The sequence below is a fragment of the Nannobrachium achirus genome (assembly GCF_963921795.1).
Source record: "Nannobrachium achirus genome assembly, chromosome: 15".
Classification (NCBI taxonomy): Eukaryota; Metazoa; Chordata; class Actinopteri; order Myctophiformes; family Myctophidae; genus Nannobrachium; species Nannobrachium achirus.
Window position 1 is genome coordinate 22,468,599 of NC_137822.1, and position 22,529 is coordinate 22,491,127.

General features: G+C 41.8%; 1 protein-coding gene across 1 annotated transcript in view; it reads left to right on the top strand.

The window, feature by feature from the left end:
* Window positions 1-22,529, top strand: part of ptpn13 (protein tyrosine phosphatase non-receptor type 13) — a 91,546-nt gene that overhangs the window by 57,566 nt on the left and 11,451 nt on the right. The window contains exons 16-35 of the mRNA XM_080743488.1: window positions 314-496; window positions 841-1,003; window positions 2,591-2,812; window positions 3,667-3,919; window positions 5,728-5,834; window positions 6,716-6,775; window positions 7,925-8,014; window positions 8,689-8,796; window positions 9,206-9,337; window positions 9,625-10,166; window positions 11,005-11,136; window positions 12,345-12,438; window positions 13,408-13,493; window positions 14,191-14,356; window positions 15,122-15,336; window positions 16,046-16,144; window positions 16,396-16,778; window positions 17,784-17,943; window positions 18,984-19,139; window positions 20,217-20,388. Coding sequence (XP_080599614.1) covers window positions 314-496; window positions 841-1,003; window positions 2,591-2,812; window positions 3,667-3,919; window positions 5,728-5,834; window positions 6,716-6,775; window positions 7,925-8,014; window positions 8,689-8,796; window positions 9,206-9,337; window positions 9,625-10,166; window positions 11,005-11,136; window positions 12,345-12,438; window positions 13,408-13,493; window positions 14,191-14,356; window positions 15,122-15,336; window positions 16,046-16,144; window positions 16,396-16,778; window positions 17,784-17,943; window positions 18,984-19,139; window positions 20,217-20,388 — 3,523 coding nt within the window. The remainder of the gene's footprint in view (window positions 1-313; window positions 497-840; window positions 1,004-2,590; window positions 2,813-3,666; window positions 3,920-5,727; window positions 5,835-6,715; window positions 6,776-7,924; window positions 8,015-8,688; window positions 8,797-9,205; window positions 9,338-9,624; window positions 10,167-11,004; window positions 11,137-12,344; window positions 12,439-13,407; window positions 13,494-14,190; window positions 14,357-15,121; window positions 15,337-16,045; window positions 16,145-16,395; window positions 16,779-17,783; window positions 17,944-18,983; window positions 19,140-20,216; window positions 20,389-22,529) is intronic.

The following is a 22,529-nucleotide window of genomic DNA, read 5'->3' on the forward strand; positions in this document are numbered from 1 at the left end:
TTGACGATGGCTGGCCAGATTGCTGACATAGAAACATAGGTTTTTCAAAAAACCTTAGAAGGATTCAAAAGACACTTATAGAATCGGGTCAAAATTCTAATTTTCACGATTTTTCAAAAATAGCAGATCTACAAGCTCGCAGCTCGGCACTCGGTGCTGCGCTGTGAGCTTGTATATCTGATATTTTTCAATAGTTAAAACATAAAATAACGATACACTATAATGTGTACCCGTTCTGAATGGGTTAATAACGGAACAACGTTGTATGACGTTTACATTAGCCATTATAGTCCACATGTTGTTGTTCTTGAAGGTGAGCCAGAGGCTGACAGAATACGGGGTCCACTTCCACCGCGTGCTTCCTGAGAAGAGGTCCCAGACAGGAATCATGCTGGGGGTCTACTCCAAAGGGGTGCTCATCTTTGAGGTCCTTAATGGAAACCGAAGTCCAGTGCTAAGGTTCCCGTGGCGGGAGACAAAGAAGATCTCCTTTACAGTACGTGTTCGTGTTGAATATAGGGATGGGATGATATCACGATTATTGTGACCAAAGAAATTGCGATTTACGATATTATCGCAATAATCAAAATATTCCCAACATCCATTATCCTGGGGTGGAACATTTGACAAAAAATAGCAGATCTACAAGCTCACAATTTTGTTGTGAGTGAAACGATTATTGTGAGTGTTTTTTAATCACGATAAATGATAAAAGCGATTATCGTCCCATCCCTAGTTGAATATTATTTACTGTCACATTGCCATACATCCCTACATTTATAGCAATTCAGTCTGTGAGAAAAATGAAATATTAAAATCCTGCCCTTGTCTCTTCCAAAGAAAAAGAAGATTTGCCTCCAGAACACATCAGATGGGATCAAACACCTTTTCCAGACAGACAGTAATAAGACCTGTCAGTATTTGTTGCAACTCTGCTCCGATCAGCATAAGTTCCACTTGCAGATGAAGGCTCGCCAGAACAACCAGGAGCTGCAGGATCTTGGTATGATTCCTTCATCCACAAGCAGACCAGATTGCCGGCCTTTTGCCTTATAGACCGATTTCTCAGAGTGACAACCATGACTGATCTGTGTGTGCAGCTGTGCGCCGACACCGCAGCTACACGGCAGCGCTCTGGAAAAAGGTTTATGCACAAAATGGACCATTGTCTAAATGTGTTTAAAAATATAAGATACAAAAGGTTTAAATTTAGTCCATTGCAAAATAATTCAAACTGCCCCAAAAGTTTCCTCTAGAAAACTACTTAAAGCTATACTGTGTAAGATGCCCAACTAGTGGTCATTAGCCCTATAGCAAACCGCGGTCGCGTCCGCGTCTTTCGGCCGTTTTTCGTACCTTCAGACCCCCGCGTCTGCCTCCACCTCGCTGAGATCTATCTTTTGAGGGGTCCCTTGTTCCTGTGCGTTCAGTAATTCCAGAGATACGGACTCCTTCACCCTGCCTGGTAGGCGAAATTACCTAGAGAAGGGATGGTACAAACGGGCGACAACAAATATGGCTGCCATAGCGACCCCACTTCAAGATGCGCTGTGATTGGCCGGCAGTTGTATAACCCTCGCTGTGATTGGCCGGTAGTGTGATGACGCAATTTTGGCGCGAGATCCGGTCCCCGGCAAGGATCGCAGTTTACATATATAGAGAAGGCTTTACAGGCTGAAATTCACGGAGTGGGTGTTCTAAAACTTTAGCGATTCAACAGTTAGGACAATTTTAAGATTTGTTTTATAAAAAAAGTTACATGGTACAACTTTAATTATGTTTTATACATTCCACTGATCAGTTTTAATTGTTTACCTTGGCTTTCATACCTTACCTACTGTAGACTATTGATTATTGTACTTTTATAACTATAGCTAGCATGTTGAGGAAATCAAGGGAAACATCACTAGAATTGTTGGTAACATTTACTTGAATGTGTGTATTCTAAGGATATTGTAAATTGGTATTCATAATTATTTATAATTCCATGATAACATTTTTTGATGCTACTAATTTCTATTAATATATTATAAAACATAAGTCATGATATGAGGCTGTTATAAGATCAAAATTGACCACAATGCCTAATTTTAGTTTTAATTAGATAAATAAGGCCATGTTGGAAGGATGAGGACTGGAGAGAGAAAACTTTCACAGTGGCTATCCTTCTAGAGAAGGTTTTCCAATGATACATGCAAGTCCAGAACTCTCTATGCTGTTTATGGCACACTAAGGGACTGAGCCACCAAGGTATGGCTATTAAATTACATTTTAACAGCTAAAGGGCTTGTAGGCAAGCCCAGCGGACCTTAACTGCATGTCACTCTTTCCCTGATTCTGGTTTATTTCCACTGTTTTATCAAATAAAGCAAGGGGCAAGAAAAGACCCTGAAACCATCTTAATTTTCTTTAAAAGGATTAACTTAAACTAGCTGTTTTACAGTAATGTTGATGTCCGTGTGGCCACAACGGCTTCAACAACTCAGCCAGGCCATCATCAAGAACCGCAACGATAACATAACCCATGTTTTTGTTACCATTCTCAGGTTAAAATATTTCTTTCACTGTGCTTCCTTTTTGGTTGGGTTAGAGAACTGCCCTCTGAGCAACCTCCAGTATTCCCACGAAACGATGAGTTCAGATGCGATGGGACGGACCATGAGCTCCATCAGCCTGAGCCCTAGCTCCTCTTCTCGCTCCAACCCAGACCACCTGAAGAGGATATCCTACTCTGAGGTGGCCCTCAACAAGGCTCCCTCCTCTGGCCGCCTCATAGTGCAGGATGACCTGGTCTTCCCTGGCTTCACTCCAGGTAGGGCTGTCACGATTAACACAACTAGTGCCTCTTAATCTGAAGGTTGCTTGGTGCCTCGGTGCCACGCAGTTTCCTCCATAGGCCGCCGCTATTATTTTGAAGGGCTGGAAGGGGGTTGTTTTTGTTTTTTTGGATTATCACTTGACTGCAACGATTACGTCATCTAGTCACATGACAGTGTGGGACAAGAAGAACTAAGATGGCTGCGCCCTGCCTTGTGCCTTGTTTACATTTAGATCTGCTGCAAAATGTCTCAAAATGGCTATTTTGTTTAAATGAAGTTTCTTTATGGGCCTCTCCATTGACTTAACATTGAGGAGCTTCACTTCGCGTGCACGCCCAACGTGCGTTGTAAACAAATCGCCGACATTACCGATGCGGGCGGGACCGGAGCGACGTACAGTAAGTAATCATATCTTTACTGTATATACAGTAAGATTCACAGTCCTCACCGTCAACGGCGCCATGGTATTAACCCTTTCAATGACGGTGAGGACTGTCAACGGCAGCAGAACAGTTAATTGTCACTCAAATAATTGCGATTAAAGGATTTTGTCCTTGACAATTGCATTTCTGTTTGGCTTTTAAGCTTTGAGGTTGCACATGGCAGATATGACACATAACCTAAATATACAAAGAAATGACTGACATATTTGACAACTTTATACTTAGAGAAAAGAACATTGATAGTGGAAATAGCCCATCTACGAGCTTGTAGATCTGCTATTTCCACTATTTTTGAAAATGTTTGAAAATATATTAACATTTTCCAACATGACAAAACAATTGCGATTATGACAAAAATAATTGCGATTATGATCATGTAATAATTGTGACGGGCCTAACTACAGGTACCGGAGTTCTCACGAACCCACGGTTGAAGAGCCGCTCCCACCACAACCTGGGCCAGGTGCCCGAGTCTCCGGAGCATCGCGTGGCAGTGCCAGCCTCGGTGGGGGGTTCATACAGTAGCCAGTCACACACTGGACTCAAACAGGACCAGCTCAACCTGCTGGCCTCGCAACACCTCCACCACCATCCTCATCATCATCATCGAGCCAGTTCTGACACAGGCTCCATCTCTGTCTCACATCAACAGGACAAGTGAGTGTTTTATCACAATAACTTCATAAAGCATTCTGCAATTAAAACTGTAAAAAAAGTTAAATATCATGCAGTAAAATAAGTAAGTGTACACAGAAAGTGAGTACAAAAGGAACTGAATGGGCATGTAATATGGGGAGTTTTTTTCATGCAATTAATATGAACAAGCAGTTTATTATCTGTAACGTAAATATAATGTGGCAATAAAGCAACATAACTTCTATTTCATTTTTCACTGTACACAGTATCTCTATAGTCATGTGGTCAAGACGGATCTGTCAGTTTCTTCTGCCCTTCATGAGGCCACCAGGAGGCAGATATTTTGCTAAACACCTACACCTACAGATTTTGTAACGCCAATCAGTACACATTATTTCTATAGTCATGTGATCAAGACGAATCTGCCCGATTTTTGTATATTACATTCGAAGACTTCTGTCCCACAATTACCTACCTGACCTGCCGGAGACCGGAGCACTTTTTCTTCTTCTTATTATTATTATGATATATCCATAAGCATAAGTTAATTTGTATTTGAACTGAGGCTTGTTGGCATGGCTGATGGTCTGTGTGTCATACAGTAGGTGCTAAGCTCATCATAGAACAGGAGTTACAGAGTGAGATTGTTAGTTACTATGACTATACAGCAGTTCTGTCTAACTCTATCTCCAGTGCATTACTTTCAGCTTTTAATGGGCCCTCTAGGGGTGTGTGTGTGTGTGTGTGTGTGTGTGTGTGTGTGTGTGTGTGTGTGTGTGTGTGTGTGTGTGTGTGTGTGTGTGTGTGTGTGTGTGTGTGTGTGTGTGTGTGTGTGTGTGTGTGTGTGTGTGTGTGTGTGTGTGTGTGTGTGTGTGTGTGTGTGGTACACTGTCTAGTGTCTACTTGTATGTTCTTGTGCATTCTGCAGTGCACAAGCATTGATGTGTAGCTGGCGGGCCTGCCAGGTCATGTCCGACCTGATCATCATTAGTGGCATTCAGTTCCAAAGTCAGCTGATAATATTCTGTGCACATAAATTACTACAAGTAGATAGAAAGGAATTGAGTGTGGGTCTGGCATTTTGTATTACATTTTTTTTTTTTTTTAAACTTAATCTTTATTTGCAGATTAGTACATACAAACACAGTGCAGGGTGTACATCATGTCAAATGTCATATCCAAATGTCCATTTCAAAGTCAGTTTTCTGTGATGTCATTCTGTTGGGTTTTGTATACAGTCCACTTTTTCCCATTTCTCAAGGTTGTAGTGCATTTCAATTGCATTTAGTAGCAGATCTTTTTAACCCATTAAAGACATGGAACACATCTTTGTCAACTTGAACTACTTTAACCATTATTTCACGCTGTAACTATTACCAATTTGCAGATATAAAGGCTCACAGTAAGCTTGTAGATTTTTGAATAACCGTGACATTTTTTGCAAATCTTTGAATATATCTTTTTTTTAAAGCGAACATTTGTAACTCAAATATTTGCTTCGGGGGGGAGGCACCATCTCAATATTTTGAGATGGTGGTCCGCAGCAATAATTCTAGGGGTCATTGACATTAAAAACTTTGAGCACCACAGATAAAGAAACATGTTTTTCAGAAGTTTCTTTATAAGAATACATTTCTTAGGTATGTTTCAGGGACAGCTCTGTGGCATACAGTATTTGGGTTGCCCTGTGTTTCCCCTATGCCCCCTACTGTGGGAGAGATGGGACGATAAGAACAACAAAAACATCTTAGTTGGCTTTTATTTTTGCTGTGGGAGGAGAAATGTGCATTTTAAAGCTTAACCTCCATGTCTTCACTATTCCTTCTCAGAGCATTTGGCAGCGTGGCTCACAGCAGCCCAGCGTGGAGCAGCAGGAGGTGCATGAAGGAGTCTGACTCTTCCTCCATAGAGGATACTGGCCAAGCTTATGTAGTAGGTAAGGTTGTTGTGCTGTGTACACTGCAAAACGTACCGTTTTTTTATTGGCCCCATAAGGGCATAACTCTTGACTGTTGTATAATTAAAGCCGCAATCTGGAGTTATTTAGTGACTATAATGTTATTTTCACCAGTCTGTATGGTAAACAGGGTTCCCACGGTCATGAAATTCCTGGAAATATTTTGAAATTAGAAAAATATTTTTCCAGCACTGGAAAAGTGTGGGAATTGATCAAGGGTCCTGGAAGGTCCTGGAAAAAATAGCTATGCATTGTCTTTAGTTATTGATTTTGTTAATACCTCTGAAATGACAAATTAAACATTGGCCAAATTGTCTCATATTAGAGGCAGAGTTGCGAGGCGTTGTGAGCATGTAGATCTGCTATTTTCACAATAAAACCGTGTTATACAAAATTCCTCTACTCTTAGTGCTCGTCAGGGTGCCCGGGTCCCCAGTTGAAATATGATTATTTGCCCATAGGAGTAAGCGACTCGTTATTGAGCTGAATTATTGTTATATAGCCCTGGAAATCGGGTTAAATATTCTGGAAAAGTCTTGGAAAAGTTTTGGAAATTAATTGGTAAAGATGTGTGGGAACCCTGGGTAAAACATGATGATAATACAGTGTAACGTGTGCAGTGGTTGGAGGTAGTCTCCCTACCGATATTTAGACCCTGGTTGACAAGTCGTATTGCCTGGAGCTCTTAAGAGCATTATCTTGGATATTATATTGGGCATTTGGTCTTGGCTCACTGCACGAGAGACCTGGGTTCGAATCCCAGGAAAAACAACACATCTTGTAAATTGCAGGTTTTATTTTATTGCAGGTTTTATTTTAGTTTTAAGTGGTTGAACTGTTCTCCTTTGTTCTCTTCCCAGGCGTTAGTATGCACAGCTCCTCTGGCCTCCCTTCAACCCCTGCCTCCTTAACTGTAAATGGTAGGCACGAACACTACTGTATGTAACTACTTTCTTTGTTTTATGTCATACACTTCTGTATTTACAGCTCACTTAACCTTGTTCAGTCTATTGAACCGCATATTGGCCATATAGCATATCTGAACTATAGCTAACTGCTACCCATACAACGTACAAAGAATGTCTGTCTTGCTCTCCCCCAGATCAAAGACTAAATCTTCATTATATAAGCCAACGTAGAGTCTCTGCCTGCCCATGGACTATAATTCTGTCCAGTCTCTCCGTTTAATACCATTATTCTTGGCACAGAACTCATGACCTTTTCTTTTATCCAGGCTTAGCTCTTCTGTTCAGGGCCATTAGCCAGCAGCGCTAAAGTACATCGACAACACTGCTGGCCTCTGTTGTATTTAGCCTGATGCTGGCCTGGGCTGACTTGCAGTGATATATAGATCTACTAAGGCCCTCAGGGCCTGTGAAACACATTCACTGAGGCCTCCTCTGTGTAATGCAGACTGGACTGCATCCTCCTGTCTTTTACTGCTCTGAAACTAAAGGTAGTCAAGTTTGGTTCAGTTTAGTGGAATTTAGTTGAATACAAGAAAGCTTCGCCCCAAAACACGCTAGCCCCTTGTCAAATCCGGCGACCTCGGAACGGTCGACCATCAGGTATTCCTAAACATAACCTCAGTAAAATTATGCCTTAACCTAACCTTATTCCTAAACGTAACCTCAGTAAATCTATGCCTAACCCTAACCTTATTCCTAACCTAATACAAGAATACAAGAACTGCTGGGGTTGAGTAGTCTGTGAAAAAATAGGGGCGAGTGTGTTTTGGGGTGAGCGCTGTTTAGACTGAGACGGTTTCTAGAGAAAACGACAAAATAAAATGTCAGAGATGCCGTTTGTTTAGATGGGGGTTTCCGGGGGTTGAATCCACGACAAAGTAAAACCACCTTTCAGAGCGGAAACTTTGAAGACGCTCCTTTCAAATCTCAAAGTCTCTCCTTAACTCTGCCAGTGTACAAATGGAACCAAATGAACCCGTTACAGACCTGTATGGGTCAATTTAGACCACTAAAGTAACCCACAGAGTCCCTGGAATCCACTTTGAGAAACACTGCACTAAGCTACGGCCGCTCCTGATGCTCTGTCTTTGATTCCCACAGATTCATTAAAGAAGAAATTGAATGCCTTGCCATCCCCACAGAGAGAAATCACAACAGTAAAGTTGAAAAAAGATGTAAAATATGGCCTGGGTAAGCAACTAGATCTGTGATGATGTGCCTTAAAATATGCTCCATAAAATAATGGCTCCATATCTGCCGCTACTTGTTAACTCATCTAGTGCCTTTCGCGTGATGTCACGCAATAAGTACTAGAGTACGTATAGTGCCGAATGCGCGATGTCGCGCGAAAAGTAATATATTACTGTAACGGCGAGTAAAAATACCTAGTACAATGGCCGACGCTCCGGAGACGAAATCCGCGCTGATTTGTCATCATCACGGCTCCACGAGCACACAATAGTCATCCCATAACATTGAGGTGGACGGCCAATCTCATCTTTAATGTCCATTATCTCAAAACAACACTTTAGAAGCGAAGATGGAGGCAGATGCTCGCTTATAAAACACATGTATAAACGCTCCTATGCAATCCAGCATGGCACCACGTAAACAATGATCGGTTCCGTCGCAGGATCCGATGACGTCAGACCGGAAGTACTTCCGGTCTAGACTTCTGGCCTTCAAAATAAGACAATGGCCGTTAATGGGGCCGGGAGGGGGCACTCTGGACCCCCTAATCCGTTAATGTCCTGGGCTCTGGATGAGTTAAGAGCTAGAGTTCCAAGGCTTTTGTTCCATATTATCATACGCCATGTCAATGTGTTTGAAAGTGTATTCTTACATGTGCCTTTTTGTGCCTGTAGGGTTCCAAATTGTAGGAGGTGAGAGTTCTGGTCGTATGGACCTAGGCACCATTATCAGTTCTATCACTCCTGGCGGCTCTGCCGATGTCAACGGGTGTCTCAAACCTGGTAGGCCACAGTTCAGTATTATAGTTTTGCATTTGCAAGTATACCCAACTGGTTTCAAAATCAGGGATAGATTATATGTCCGATAGATTGATTCATAGTTTATATGTGTAGCTATAATTGATTTGATTTAATATATATATATGTATATTTTTGGTTAGTTTTAGACAGGAGACCGTAAAGAGACAGGAAAGAGAGATCAGAGAGAGGGGGAAAAATGGAAAGGCCGCTGTCCAGCCATAAATCAACCAGTGGCATTGGGTGGAAAAAAAAGATCTTCTTGGAAATCAGATTGCAATTACGAGGTTGATCTAGTCATCTACCGGCTGGTCCCCTCGTAGGATACAAGGGAACACGCCGGTAATTGACTAAATAGTGCAAAATCTAGACAAACATTGTATGTCTGGTGCAGGTGACCGCCTGATCTCAGTAAATGACGTAAACCTCGAAGGACTTCCTCACGCAGCCACTATAGAGGTCCTCCAGAACTCCCCTGATGATGTCACTCTTGTGGTCTCCCAGCCCAAAGAGAGGCTCTACGAAGGTATAGTAGCAGAGGATGCAAATACCTTTTATTTAGACTTTAGTGAAGATTAGTTTTCATTCCTAAGTGAAGGTAGAATTGTATTTGTCCCCAGAGTGCAATTGGATATGCAGAAGTTTCACAGTAAAAACCGTACTAGTAAAACTAAAACAATTTAATCATGTTACCTTTTTGCTGATGAGAGATCGGTATTAAAAAGTGTGAGGGTGTAAAAGAGTACCTGTATTTCAACATCTGTTGATTTTGCCTAAATTAACATAACATTTCTTGGCTCTTTGTTTTGGCAGAATCTCCAGCAGCCTTTATCCCCTATCAGGCCACGACTAAGGCGACAGCACTTCCCTCTGGTCACGAACTAGACTTTGAATCCTCGTCCGAGGAGCAAGCTGGAACGAGAAGCCCTAGTCCTCCTCTTCTCCACGGCGCCGCCAGCCCCTCGTCCTCCTCGCCGCTCCACCAGCGCACCAGCCTCTCCCCCTCCTCTCTGCTCCACCTGCGCGCCAGCCTCGGCTCACAGGACTCGCGGAGAAGCAGTGCCGCCGCTGCCAACAGCAGCGCCCAAGTTTCTGCCAACGGAACGCCCCGGAGCAGCACCGTGGAAGCTTCCCCCGACGTGGCCGCCGTCGCCGCGTTACCTGTAGTCCATCAGCACAAGCCAGAACCTAGCCTCAGCCTGGACTCTGCTGCGCCGCCAGCTCTGCCACCCAAAACCAGGAAGGCTAATAAAGTCCCAGAGGCTCCTAAGGTTTCAGAGCACTCTGACTGGGGGGATTCAGACATGGACGAGGAGACTTACTCTAGTAGTCAAGAGAAACTGAAGCTCAAAAAGGTGCGACCTGGGTAGCATGTCTGTGGGAAATGTATCAGTTCGCTGGAGTCCATTTAGACCTGAGAACGATTCTAAAAAAAAATCTTCTAAATACTAAATTTTTTCTGAAAAACCTATGTTTCTGTATCAGTGGTGCTGAAACATTTTCATGCCAAGGACCCCGAAATGATATGTATTTGACCACCGATCCCCCAGAAGCAAAGATTTTTGTAAAAAATTCTTTAAAAATACATATATTCAAAGATTTGCCCAAACGTTCACATTTAAAACAAATAAGAAATAGCAGATATACAAGCTCACAGCGTGGCGCTCGGTGCCATGCTGTGAGCTTTTATATCTGCTATTTTTTATAGTTAAAGCATAAAATAATGGTTAAAGTGGTTAAAATCTAGAGCGACATGGAATGTGTTCCAGGTCTAAATGGGTTTTAACACTAAGGATTCTTGAAATGTGCAACAAACTCTGAGCTTTACTTGTCTGACCGTATAACTCCAAAACATCAAATGATATTAAATGGGTATTTTCACGGTGCAAGACAGCTGCAGATCCTCAAAATAGGATTTTTTTTTGCTTGACGTAACTAACTGCCTGCTATGTACTGTATAATAACATTCGCTCGCCGTTGCATTTATGTCAATGCAAGGAAGATTATGCTACGTATGCCGCATGTCATGTCATGTCATGTGGATGTATGATCTAATCTGCTTTTCCCACTCCCTCTTCTTTCCTTATCTCTGGTTCTCCTTTTCTCTCCCTCTCTCCATCTTCTCTCCATCTGTGTGCATGTCACGGCGGGTGATATCTCCACACTCACGGCCCTCCTGTTCTCCGTTTACAGGAGTGCATCATGGAAAGTTTAAGTGGTAATGCCCCAGGGGTCAATAGCCTCCGTCCAGGAGAACTATTTGACATTGAGCTGTCCAAAAAGGACAGTAGCCTGGGCATAAGTGTCACGGTACTGTTCGGCAAGGTTTTAGTCCTCTCTTTGTTTTTTCCCCTTTCCCCCTTAATTCTGTGTCTATATCATATATTGTATGTGTGCTGCTGTTTGTGTGGCTTCATTTTAGCTGTGTGCTGCTACTATTTGATCTTGACTTGAAGCTGTGTCTGGCTTTATGTGGGGATCGAACATCACCACCCCTTTGCATGTCTCACTTACTTAACCACTTTAACCCTGGCCACCCTATTTTGGGAATGCCATAGGCGAAGGTTTAAAAAAAGATATATTTGAAACCTTTTTGAAGATGGCTGACCTACAAGCTCATATTGTGAGCTTGTAGTTCGGCTATACGACACGATGCAACAAGTCACGATGCAACACGTTGTGAGCTTATACTGTATTTTCGGATATGTTTTTTAAAAGTTATTTTTAATTTTTATAGGGCTTAAGTGGTTAAGCATTTTGATTTCATTACATCTTGTAGCATGCCATTTTTAACATCATATCATTCATTGAATGAAGAATCATTTTAATGTCATGGACTCTTGGAATAAAAGACCAATAGATTAATCAATTAAGATTAATCATTTAAATAAAATGGAATTATAAATGGTAAAGTTTTACAACCAGTACTGTTGAAGCCTGATACCAAACCAAAGGCACTTGATACTTACTAATAACAAGACTAGAGTGATTTGGGCCGTGACTGGTACAATTTTTCTCTGAATCTGGTTGACTTGGCTTCTCTTACCCACAGGGGATAATATTCCTCTATAATGAATACAATTGTGTCTACAGACAATGCACTGTACGACATGGCCAGTTGTGAGAAATATTTAAAACTCACCTTAGTTAAATCATCATTAAATAACCATTACATTTGCTTGGTTAACAGAATGCCACTTATTAACACCATCACCATGGAATGAGAAGTTTTATGGAATCGCTGTTGTGCAAAGATTAAATAGATATTCAGTTATGATATAAGTACCATATATTAGTCTATAACGGCACTTATTCGTGTGATTATTTCTGACATAACTGCATATTTATTTAAATTGGTCACACATGGGATTCCATATAAGTAGAGAAGCGCACTGCCTCAATAGTTTCATTGAATCATGTGTAAATAACACATCACAAAGTCACCCATTCACCCATCATCATCACCCCATTAAAAAGCTAACATAATGAAGCATTGTTGCTCGTTACCCTAAAGCCACTGTGGTTCTTTCCAGGGGGGAGTCAACACCAGTGTCAGACATGGAGGCATCTACGTGAAGGCAATCATACCCAAAGGAGCTGCTGAGCTGGATGGAAGGATACAGCGGGGTAAGAATTAAACAAAATCATGTTCCACCTCAAAGATTCAGAACTGACTCGAATGAGAAGAAAACATCACCACTGACTACTGTGTCTTTGTTATTTTATAAAACACATAGTTCATATTAGTAGTGCGCCAAACACCTAAAAAAGAAAAAGAAAAAAAAATATATATATATGTATGTATGCATGCATGTATTTTAGGAGAGATATAGACTGTACGGTTGCTCAATATTGATTCATTTCACATTACAATGTTACAATGTTTACAATATTTACCATTCAGTACCTTCCATACATTTGAATAGCAACATCCTTGTTTGTGTTTAACACTGCTCCTCTGTAGACCACAACATGGCTCCTCCATACCTCCAAAACCTGATCAACCCCTACACCCCCACCCGTTCACTTAGATCAGCTAACACAGGGATGCTGACAGAACCCTCGCTAAAAACTCCAGGGCAAAAATCCACTCGTCCGAGACAGTTTGCCCTCCTGGCCCCCAAGTTGTGGAATAAACTCCCTGTCGCACTTAGAACAACGGACTCACTCGCTAGCTTTCGCCGTGGACTGAAGACTCACCTTTTCAGACTCCACCTAAACCCTTAGCACTACAGAAAAAATCAATGACCATACATGAAGCTACAGTTAGCATTTGTTTTTGTTTTTAGGTTTTTAGAACTTTGATTATATTGTGTTTTTTCTAGATAGATATACATTTGCATTTGTTATATTGTTGATGATGTACTGACATATTATCGTGTTTATTATTGTGATGTTATCTGCTTATTGTAAGTCGCTTTGGATTAAAAGTGTCTGCTAAATGCCTAAACTGTAAACTGTAAACTGTGTTTGTCTTTCTTCTAGAAATATTACATTTTCATGTAACAGCCAAGGGGACCTGTAAGAGCCTATTTGAGTTGGATTAACACTAAGGATTTTACTGTGTAGCTGCTGTAATTAAAACTCTGTGTCTAGGTGATCGTGTCCTGGCAGTCAATGGAAAGAGTTTGGAGGGAGCAACTCATAAACAAGCGGTGGAGGCACTAAGAGATACTGGACAGGTCAGAAATTATATAATGTCTCATAATTGTATTAGAAAGTACAACAATATTTCCCATGTTTTAATTAGAAGTTTACTCCAACAAAGTTAGTCATGAACAGGGACGTGCTGGCCATTGGGAAAAGCGGGACAACTCCCGAACGGCTGGTTGATTCCCGGCCGGTCCAGGCCGGCCATTAGGAAAAAAATACAAATAAAATGTCGGCCTTCGTTCCATTTTGCGGGCTGGGTGGCCAACAAAGTAAATCGTCACTGTCGGGCAGAAATCTTGTATCTCCAAGTTTCAAATTTGTTTCATCATACAAGGCTGTTGCACAAAAGTAGTGAAAACAGCAGATCTACAAGCACACAACGCCTCGCACCGCGAGGCGTTGTGTGCTTGTAGATCGGCTGTTTTCACTAGTTTAAACCATTTTTTAAATGATAAATACAAAACAAACGGTTTTGGACATACAAGGTTTCCACCCGACAACGACGACATATAACTCATGTAATTGGCCCACTGGCTTGTCACTTGTCATGATCTGAAATGGCAAATCTTTGAGTAGCAGCAGCGCTATAGAGAGAGATCTCTCTCTATAGCGCGCAATGAGGGCCTCTCCAACTCTTTTTCCCGGGCTGAATCAGGGACCCAGCATGTCCCTGGTCATGACTCATGTATCAGAACAGCCAGTAATGTTATTTTCCCCCATACTCAGACGGTTCACTTGCAGTTGGAGAAGGGGCAGCTTCCTGCTGACAGTGTCCATGCACCGGTCACCCCTCAGTGCACGCCCCCTTGTGGCGTCAACGAGAGCCAGACCAAGAACAAAGAGAAGCTTCTGGAGCTCAAACCCAAACCAGAGTACAGCTTCATTACAGATGGTGAGGAAACTGCATTGTACAAAATGCACATAGAGAACTCCACTTAGAGAGCTAGCTTCCACATACTGTAGCTTTTGTCCGGAAAGTAGACTGAAAGCGTATTAGAAGTAGAGTTTCTCAGGGGATGCTGCACTGGATCCATCAGCCGAGCTCTAAGGCCACCCCGAACCCCTAGTAGTATTTACCTGTCATGCTGGCACGTGCACACATAGTAATCAAAGGGGGCTCGAGCCCCTGCCCTTTTACCTGTCTGTAAAAAGTGCCCTCTGCAGACCACCAATGCAGTATTTACTGTGGTGAAATTAATGTGAAATGGTGCAGTTTGGTGGGTTAGCTATGGGGTTATTTTTCAGTCAGTGGTCCAGACCTGCTGATTAGGGCAGTAAAAGTCAAGAATCCCACAAATGGGACTCTGAGGGTATTATTTTTCTTTTGTTTGCATGTGACTACTGTACTTATGGATGCATGTAACTCTACAGGCAGGTGGTGATTTAAGAAAAATCCTTTTGTGAACTTTATGCAGGATTGGTCCTGCCACCAATCCAGATTTTCAGCTTAATTTGTTTCTTTTAATTCCATCAGAACTATTTGTTCAAGGGTCAAGTTTAAAATCTTTGCTAGAATGCAAAAGTATTCACATTATTTTTGCGCCCTTTGAAAATGCACCCGACAGTGTTCCCAAGGGCATAAACATTTGTTATGTGGTATCCATCGCTGCAACATATCGAAAGCACAGCTAAATACAGTAATCTTCTCTGTCTCCAGACAATGTATTTGAGGTTGGCTTGCTGAAGAACTCTTCAGGGCTGGGCTTCAGTTTTTCTCGAGAGGAGAATATACCTGAGGAGCCAACTGGCTCCAGCATGGTCCGTGTCAAAAAGCTGTTCCCTGGCCAACCAGCGGCGGAGAGCGGCCGCATCAACGTAGGCGATGTCATTCTCCGTGTCAATCAAACCGCCCTCAAAGGCCTCTCGCAACATGTAAGTCCAGTATCTCCTTGAGTGGGAATCCCAGGGGGGATCGACCAACAATGACACATTTAAAGGGGTTGTTCACCCCAAAATTTTTCTATTGATTACTCACCCCATGGAGACTTCAGAATTCATGGATACTTTTTTTGTTTTTGTCACATTCCTAAGCCAATGATTTGATGACCAGCAGTGGTTCCCTATGGAGACTCAAATTATTAGCTCAGGAATGCGACAAAAACTAAATAATATCCATGAATTCAAGTCTCCGTGGAGTGAGTGATCGATAGCTTGGGGATGAACTAGGGACCCGCCATCCCTGTTTTGGGCTTGTCATTATAGGTGAACATTAGAAAACAAAAACAAAATCCGATTTACAGACGCACAGCTATTTATTTATTTTTTCTTAGATTTGCTTTTGGGCTTTTATGCCCTTTGATAGGACAGTAGACTGACAGGAAATGGGGGGAGAGATGGGGAGTGACATGCGGAACAGGTTGTCCGGATCGGGAATCGAACCGGCAACGCCGCCAGCCATCCATGCCTATGTGGCAATGCCCAAGTGGTATGCGCCTGGACCAGTAGGCCAGCGGGCGCCACGCGCACAGCTATTTTCATTGTGTCACAAAGTATATGGGGCTTAAGTGCTTTCACATGTATAATTCAGTTATAATTCATACAATTCTTCTAACACATGTGCTTACTGTATGTGTCTGTCTAGGAGGTGATCTCTGCTTTGCGGGGAACAGGACAGGAGGTAACACTGCTCCTCTGTAGACCACAACATGGCGCTCTGCCCGAGTTGGATATTTCAGCAATGGTGAGAATCTACAAGAATAATTTATACATGATGCGCTTGATCTTGAACTCCCAAAACTGTGTTACCCACATTGTTCTCCTTGTACCTTCGTCTTTCTACTGTGAGTGAGATTTCAGATTCTCGAACGAAATTGTATTTTTGACTGCTAATCTACAATTTGCTTAAGAAGGGATTCAAGGAGATCGAAGTGATAAGGGGTGAGGTGGAGACTGAAATGTAGTCCTAATCTATATCAATCTTTTCCTCAACAGACACCCATGTCTTCCCCTCGTAAGGAACCGCTCACCCAGGTGGAGTCCAGCCTGAGTTTGAGCAGGACAACCTCTCCTTCGGCCAGCGAGGGCAAGAGGGCCTTGGGTCCTGTGGAAGAGGCCCTGGAGAGGCTGATGCTGAAGTCTCCCGGCCGCCGCAACAGCTACAGTGACAGCACCGATGGCGACGAGGAGGTGGAGGAGGCCTTTAGTCCCAGTGCCCGGGAACACTGCCGACAGACCTGGGACCACAGCATCTACCAGACCCCCAGTAACAACCTGGGCCTGGGCCGCTATGACAGTCCTGGTCAACTGGAAGACACCATCCACTCCATGTTCTACTCCGCCAATGCATCGATGACCAGATCGGACCTCACCAGGAGGTAACGTTTCTAATCAATTACAGCAGTATAGAAAGAGTTATGGCACCTCGGTGGTGCTTGGAGTGAGATGAAAGTTAATAATTTAGCCACTGATTTTAAAAATGGATCCAGAGTTCAAGCCAGTGAGCCCATTAACCACATGAACCCTAGCGTCTGGGCATGTCATATCATTTGGTGAAAATAGCAGAGCTTGCAGAGAGAATACAGATTTGGGGTGAAAAGATTCAATGATATGTGTTAAGATTCAGAGCTGAGCGGATAAAAACAACTGAACCGGTTGCAAAATGGATCCGTGCCTGGCCATCAGACCCCAACCTAAATATCTCCTGGATTTAATTAAACAGGGATGAAAGTCCGATATGTCATGGATATTAATCATATTCAAATGTTATATCCAGATGCGTGCTATTATCTCAGTTTGAAACGGCAATGAAACGCCAAGTTACAACGTAACTCCCGCTTTGGGTAAGGAAAATATTGCACTTGAGCTTCAGGCAGTACTACTTGTCAACCAGTAGGTGGCGTACCCGACACCAGGTTCAAAATGTCTCTATGGAAGGGTAGGGAGACCACCACCAACGACTGTAGATGTATTCTATTAACATACTCTACCATAAAGATCAATTAAGGATTTATTCCAGGTTGCAGCTTTAAACACAAGTGGTTTAAAGTTGCAGACAGATTTGTATGGGTCCCTTTGCTTTTTGTTTCCCACATTTTGTTTTTTAATTATTATTATTCAAAATATTGTAAAAAAAAAAAAAAAAAGAAAGAAAAAACATTCCCAAAAAAGCATTTTATTTTTCATGAATTAAAAAATAAATTCAATTATATATTTTTTTTAATCTGCTATTTTCACTAGTTTGGGTCCCAGGCGACCCAAACTAGTGAACCAGGCAAACATCTAACCTCTTGTTTGGGTCTCAATCTGAAAGGTTTAGGAACCACTGGTTTAAAGGTTGACTTTCACAAGTGACACGTGTTGCATTGGGTGTTTTTGGACAGGTGTCCTTCGTCTCCCCTGACGGCTGAGCTTGAATCTCCCCCTCAGCCCATGGTGACGTCTCCCGCTGCCCCCAGCCCAGAGCCCCTGCCTCCTCCGCTGCCCACACCCCTAAACCTAACCATGCCGGGGAACGGACAGGACATGGACGACTTTGTCCCGGTAAGACCTGGGGATGGGACCGCATGAAAACGTCATGTCACGATTATCGTGACCAAAGGAATTGCGATTTACGATATTATCGCGATAATCAAAATTTCCCCAACATCCATTATCCTGGTGGTGGAACATTTGCCAAAAAATAGCAGATCTACAAGCTTGCAGATCGGCTATTCTTTGGCAAAGAGATTTGGCAGAGAGTGAAAAAAAAGACTGTATTAAGTATGTTATTTCCAGGTCAGTTTTTACTAATTATAGAGGGTTCAAATGGTACCGGATATGCAGCTCTGCAAATAAAAGTTGAATTGATCCCAGTGCATGACAGGAGGATAATTTCTCGATAAATGTAAATCTCCACGATACAATTATTGTGTGAGTGTTTTTTTATCACGATAAACAACGATAATCGTCCCATCCCTAGTAAAACCGGAAAAGCTAGTGGTCGGAAAGCTGGATTTTTTTTTTTTTTTTACAATTATTTTTTATTTTGTACAAGACATGAATGAAAAATGTACACAAATACAATATGAATAAAATAATTACAAGATGAAATAACAATAAAAACACAAGATGAAATAACAAACATACGGTACTAACGACATGAAAAGAAAAGAAACGAAGGAAAAACAAACCCAACCACCCCCTTCCCCCCGGACCAACATGACATTTACAATGGTGCGTGCTTGTGCTAGGCTGTCACCACTATGTAGTGAAATCTTGGATCATAATCCTTGAGCTTATCTGCAATATCTGACCATATAATAATGTTTTCCTCTTTCGCTCCGTGCACTCTTGCTATGGGCTGCTCTAAATATACTATATCCAGGAAGGTTAGAGCCCACTGACGAAATGATAAAGTATGAGGAGGTTTCCACCGCATAGCAACCATCTTCTTGGAAAGCTGGAATTCTAATAATATTTTCTGTCGGACGTCCAGAAACTGAGCTTGAGATGTGGTTTCAAATATTAGAAGTTGTGTCTGTACAAACCATTAGCATCGTTTTAATGTATTCCTATTACTTCTATTGCCTCTCCTTGGTCAGGATGTGGAGCTGAAGATCTCCTTGGTGAAGTCGGAGAAAGGGAGCCTGGGGTTCACCCTGACCAAAGGCAATGATCAAGGCTGCTACATCCATGACATCGTTCAAGACCCGGCTAAAGGAGATGGTCGGCTCAGGCCTGGGGACCGAATGATCATGGTACATAAAAGGCTACCCTCTAGCTCAGTGGTTCTCAACCTGTGGGTCGGGACCCCCAGGGGGGTCCCCAGATTATTTTGAGGGGTCCCCAGATGATTAGCTTAATGTGCAAAATTGTTTTCTCACTCAACAGTAAACAGACCGACATACAGTATAAGTGTATAAGGGGTACATGCTGCACATTTCTAAAGAGACAATTTATGGACTTTTCTTTTTAAATAAAAAATTAAACATGGGCCAAATTGTCAAATATTAGAGGCTAAAATTGTGAACATAGCCGATCTACATGCTCACAACGCGCCTTGTGAGCATGTAGATCTGCTATTTTTACAATGTAATGACTCAACTCTTAGTGCTCGTCAGGGTGGGGGGGTCCCCAGTTCAAATATGATTATTTTGGGGGTCGTGGCCTGAAAAGGTTGAGAACCACTGCTCTAGCTCAACAAAAAGATTGTTTGAAAAAAGTGACGAGTGGCGACACAGGTGTTGTTGTTTGAAGGAACTTTGTCGTTTGAAGGAAACGAGTTGTGCGATGAACTATAAATTAAGCCTATTTTGGGCATTATAGGAATAAATCTTTAAATAAAATATTAGATAAAAAACATAGTGAATAGCCAATTCATAAGCTCGCAGTGTGGCACAATGCAATACATTGTGAGCTTTTAGGTCCTTACACATTGGGGGCGATTTTGCTACGTGAATATTTCGCCTTTTTTTTAAAACCTCAAAGTCAATGCAAGCTTCCACATCGGCAAACGAATTTCCACGGAGCGTAAATGCGTCTGTTATTTTTTTTCCCTGGTGTTGAATTTTGCGGACATTCGCTGGCGAACTGCGACACCTATGAGCAAGGTGAGTTTTGAAGCAGAAGTAACCTGCTTGTTGATGCAGATCAGCTCAAGCTCATTGTATTTTAGATTGTCCACGGTTTGTTTTTTGAATCTATACGCATATTCGCGTTGCGCTAGATGTGTATAGGCAAACGCATGCAAATTCTTCCCGGGTTGTTTATTCGCGCCGCATCGCTAAATCGCCAATGTTTTGGACCTTTACTCATTCATCACTTGTTCTCCACAGGTGAACAATACAGATGTCTCCAACATGGGCCACACTGAGGTGGTCAACTTGGTGCGTGCTGCTCCCCGGGTGGTGGACCTGATAGTAGGTAGGGTTCTGGAGGCCCCCAAGCCCCCGATAGAAGCCCACCTGCTGCCGGATATCTGTCTCCAGGGGCCCCAAGAAGACCTGGGTAAGGAAATGTTAATCAGTAGTACATTTATTCAGCATTTATTTAACACATTGGGGAAAATGCAGTAAAGGTGATTATTGGCCAGTAGAAGACGTTAAGCCCCATTCATGCTTTCTCTTTGGAAGGGTCTCTTTTGAGTGCTCTTTTGAGCACTGGTTCCCAAACATGGATCTCCATATATGGGCATAAAAGGGATTGTATTCGTGTGGTTGCCCTAACAGGGCATCATCTGGGAATGCCCATATATGGACATATTGTGTCAGTCTCATGTGGTCTATGGGGAATGCCCATATATTTACATATTTTGTCAGTCTCATGGTCCATATATTGGTATCTGACTGACGTCTGACATCATAGATGTCTGACGTCATAGACCGCTTGAGACTGACACAATATGTCTATATATGGGCATGTGACATCATAGATGTCTGACGTCATAGACCACATGAGGCTTAATATTGATGACATCAGGGATCTCCATATATATGGGCATAAAAGGGATCGTATTAGTATAGTATATTATCGTATAGTGTGGTTGCCCTAACAGGGCATCATCTGGGAATTCCCATATATTCATTAGTTTGGATCCCGGGCAAACATCTAGTTTCTCTTTTGGGTCTTGAGCTAAAAGGTTTGTTAACCACTGGCTTAGAGCGTAGTACTTTTGCATGGCATGGACAGTTCCCCCACCCATTTGGCTTCCTCTCCAAACTTTTCTGGAGTATAAAGAACAGAATGTGTTCCTCTAACAAACATTTGACCCGAGCCTGCGCATGTTTCTGAATTTCCATCTGGTTATGTGTGTGATATAAGGACTAGTGGGATAGAGTTGTTATAAAAGCACTTTACACATGTTTTCCCAAACACATGCACACTTTAAAAACTTTTTATGAATCTGGTATATGGGTATACATGGCCCAAACACTGCCTGTCTATTGTCGCCTGTCGTTTCAAAATCGTACTCATTCTGTAATTATCGATTTAATTGTTTTGCTTGATCTTTCTTTTGAAATTTCACCCATATGTATTTTATTGCTCTTTGAATCATCTAATAAAAAAGTGCTTTAAGATGTTTTATATGTAATATCACTGGACTTCAAATGGCAACACCAAACATTTATTCACTTTGCTTTGATTATGAAATTGTCTTTAACACACAGAGGGCTTATAAAACTCTAGTATTTCTTCTGTCAATTGAGTGTCAAAATGCCTTACGGTGTTAAGTAATGAGGAATGTCATTTTGACGAGTCATCATCCGAGATACTGATCTGTAAACAAACCCGAGACCAGGGTAAGCAGATTGACATGGGAAAATACTTTTGTTTTTATAGAAAGATGCCTGTGGAGTGTAGGCTTTCATTTCACACATGTGATTCAGTTCATGACAAAATTCCCAGTTCATAGATACTGTAGCCTTTACTTAGAAAGCAGTGGTCCATCAACATATAATGTTAAAGTTATCCATTGAACCATTTCCAATTCTGGTGCAAAATCTCTTCACCAGAATGTCTTTAGTTTAAAGTAAAATCTTCACTTGTCTATTTTTGTTTACGTCATGAGTACATCCACACAAAATGTGAATATTGCACAGCAATTATGTGACACAAATGTTATTGGTAACGAGGTCGATTTTTCATTGAGAAAAAAGCCTCTATCAACCTCTATGAATGAGGCATCAACTATATGAATACTTTATATGTCACGATTATGACATTTTACATGACTATTATTTGTCACTCAAATAATTGTGTTTTTGTCGTTGACAATTACATTTCTGTTTGGCTTTTAGGCTTTTGAGTTGCGCATGGTAGATATGACACATAACCTAAATATACAAAAACATTACTGACATATTTGACAACTTTATACTTAAAAAAGAACATTGATAGTGGAAATAGCCGATCTACAAGCTCACAACGTGTCGCGATGCGACGCGTTGTGAGCTTGTAGATCTGCTATTTCCACTATTTTTGACTTTTTTACAAAATATATGAAAATGTTTCAACATGGAAACGATTATGACGATTATGAAAAATCATGGTTATGTCAAAAAAAATCACGATTAGACGATTATGTAATAATTGTGACAGCCCTACCTACTTAATGAAAAGTTTATTCGTCACACCCCGGGTGTGTAAAG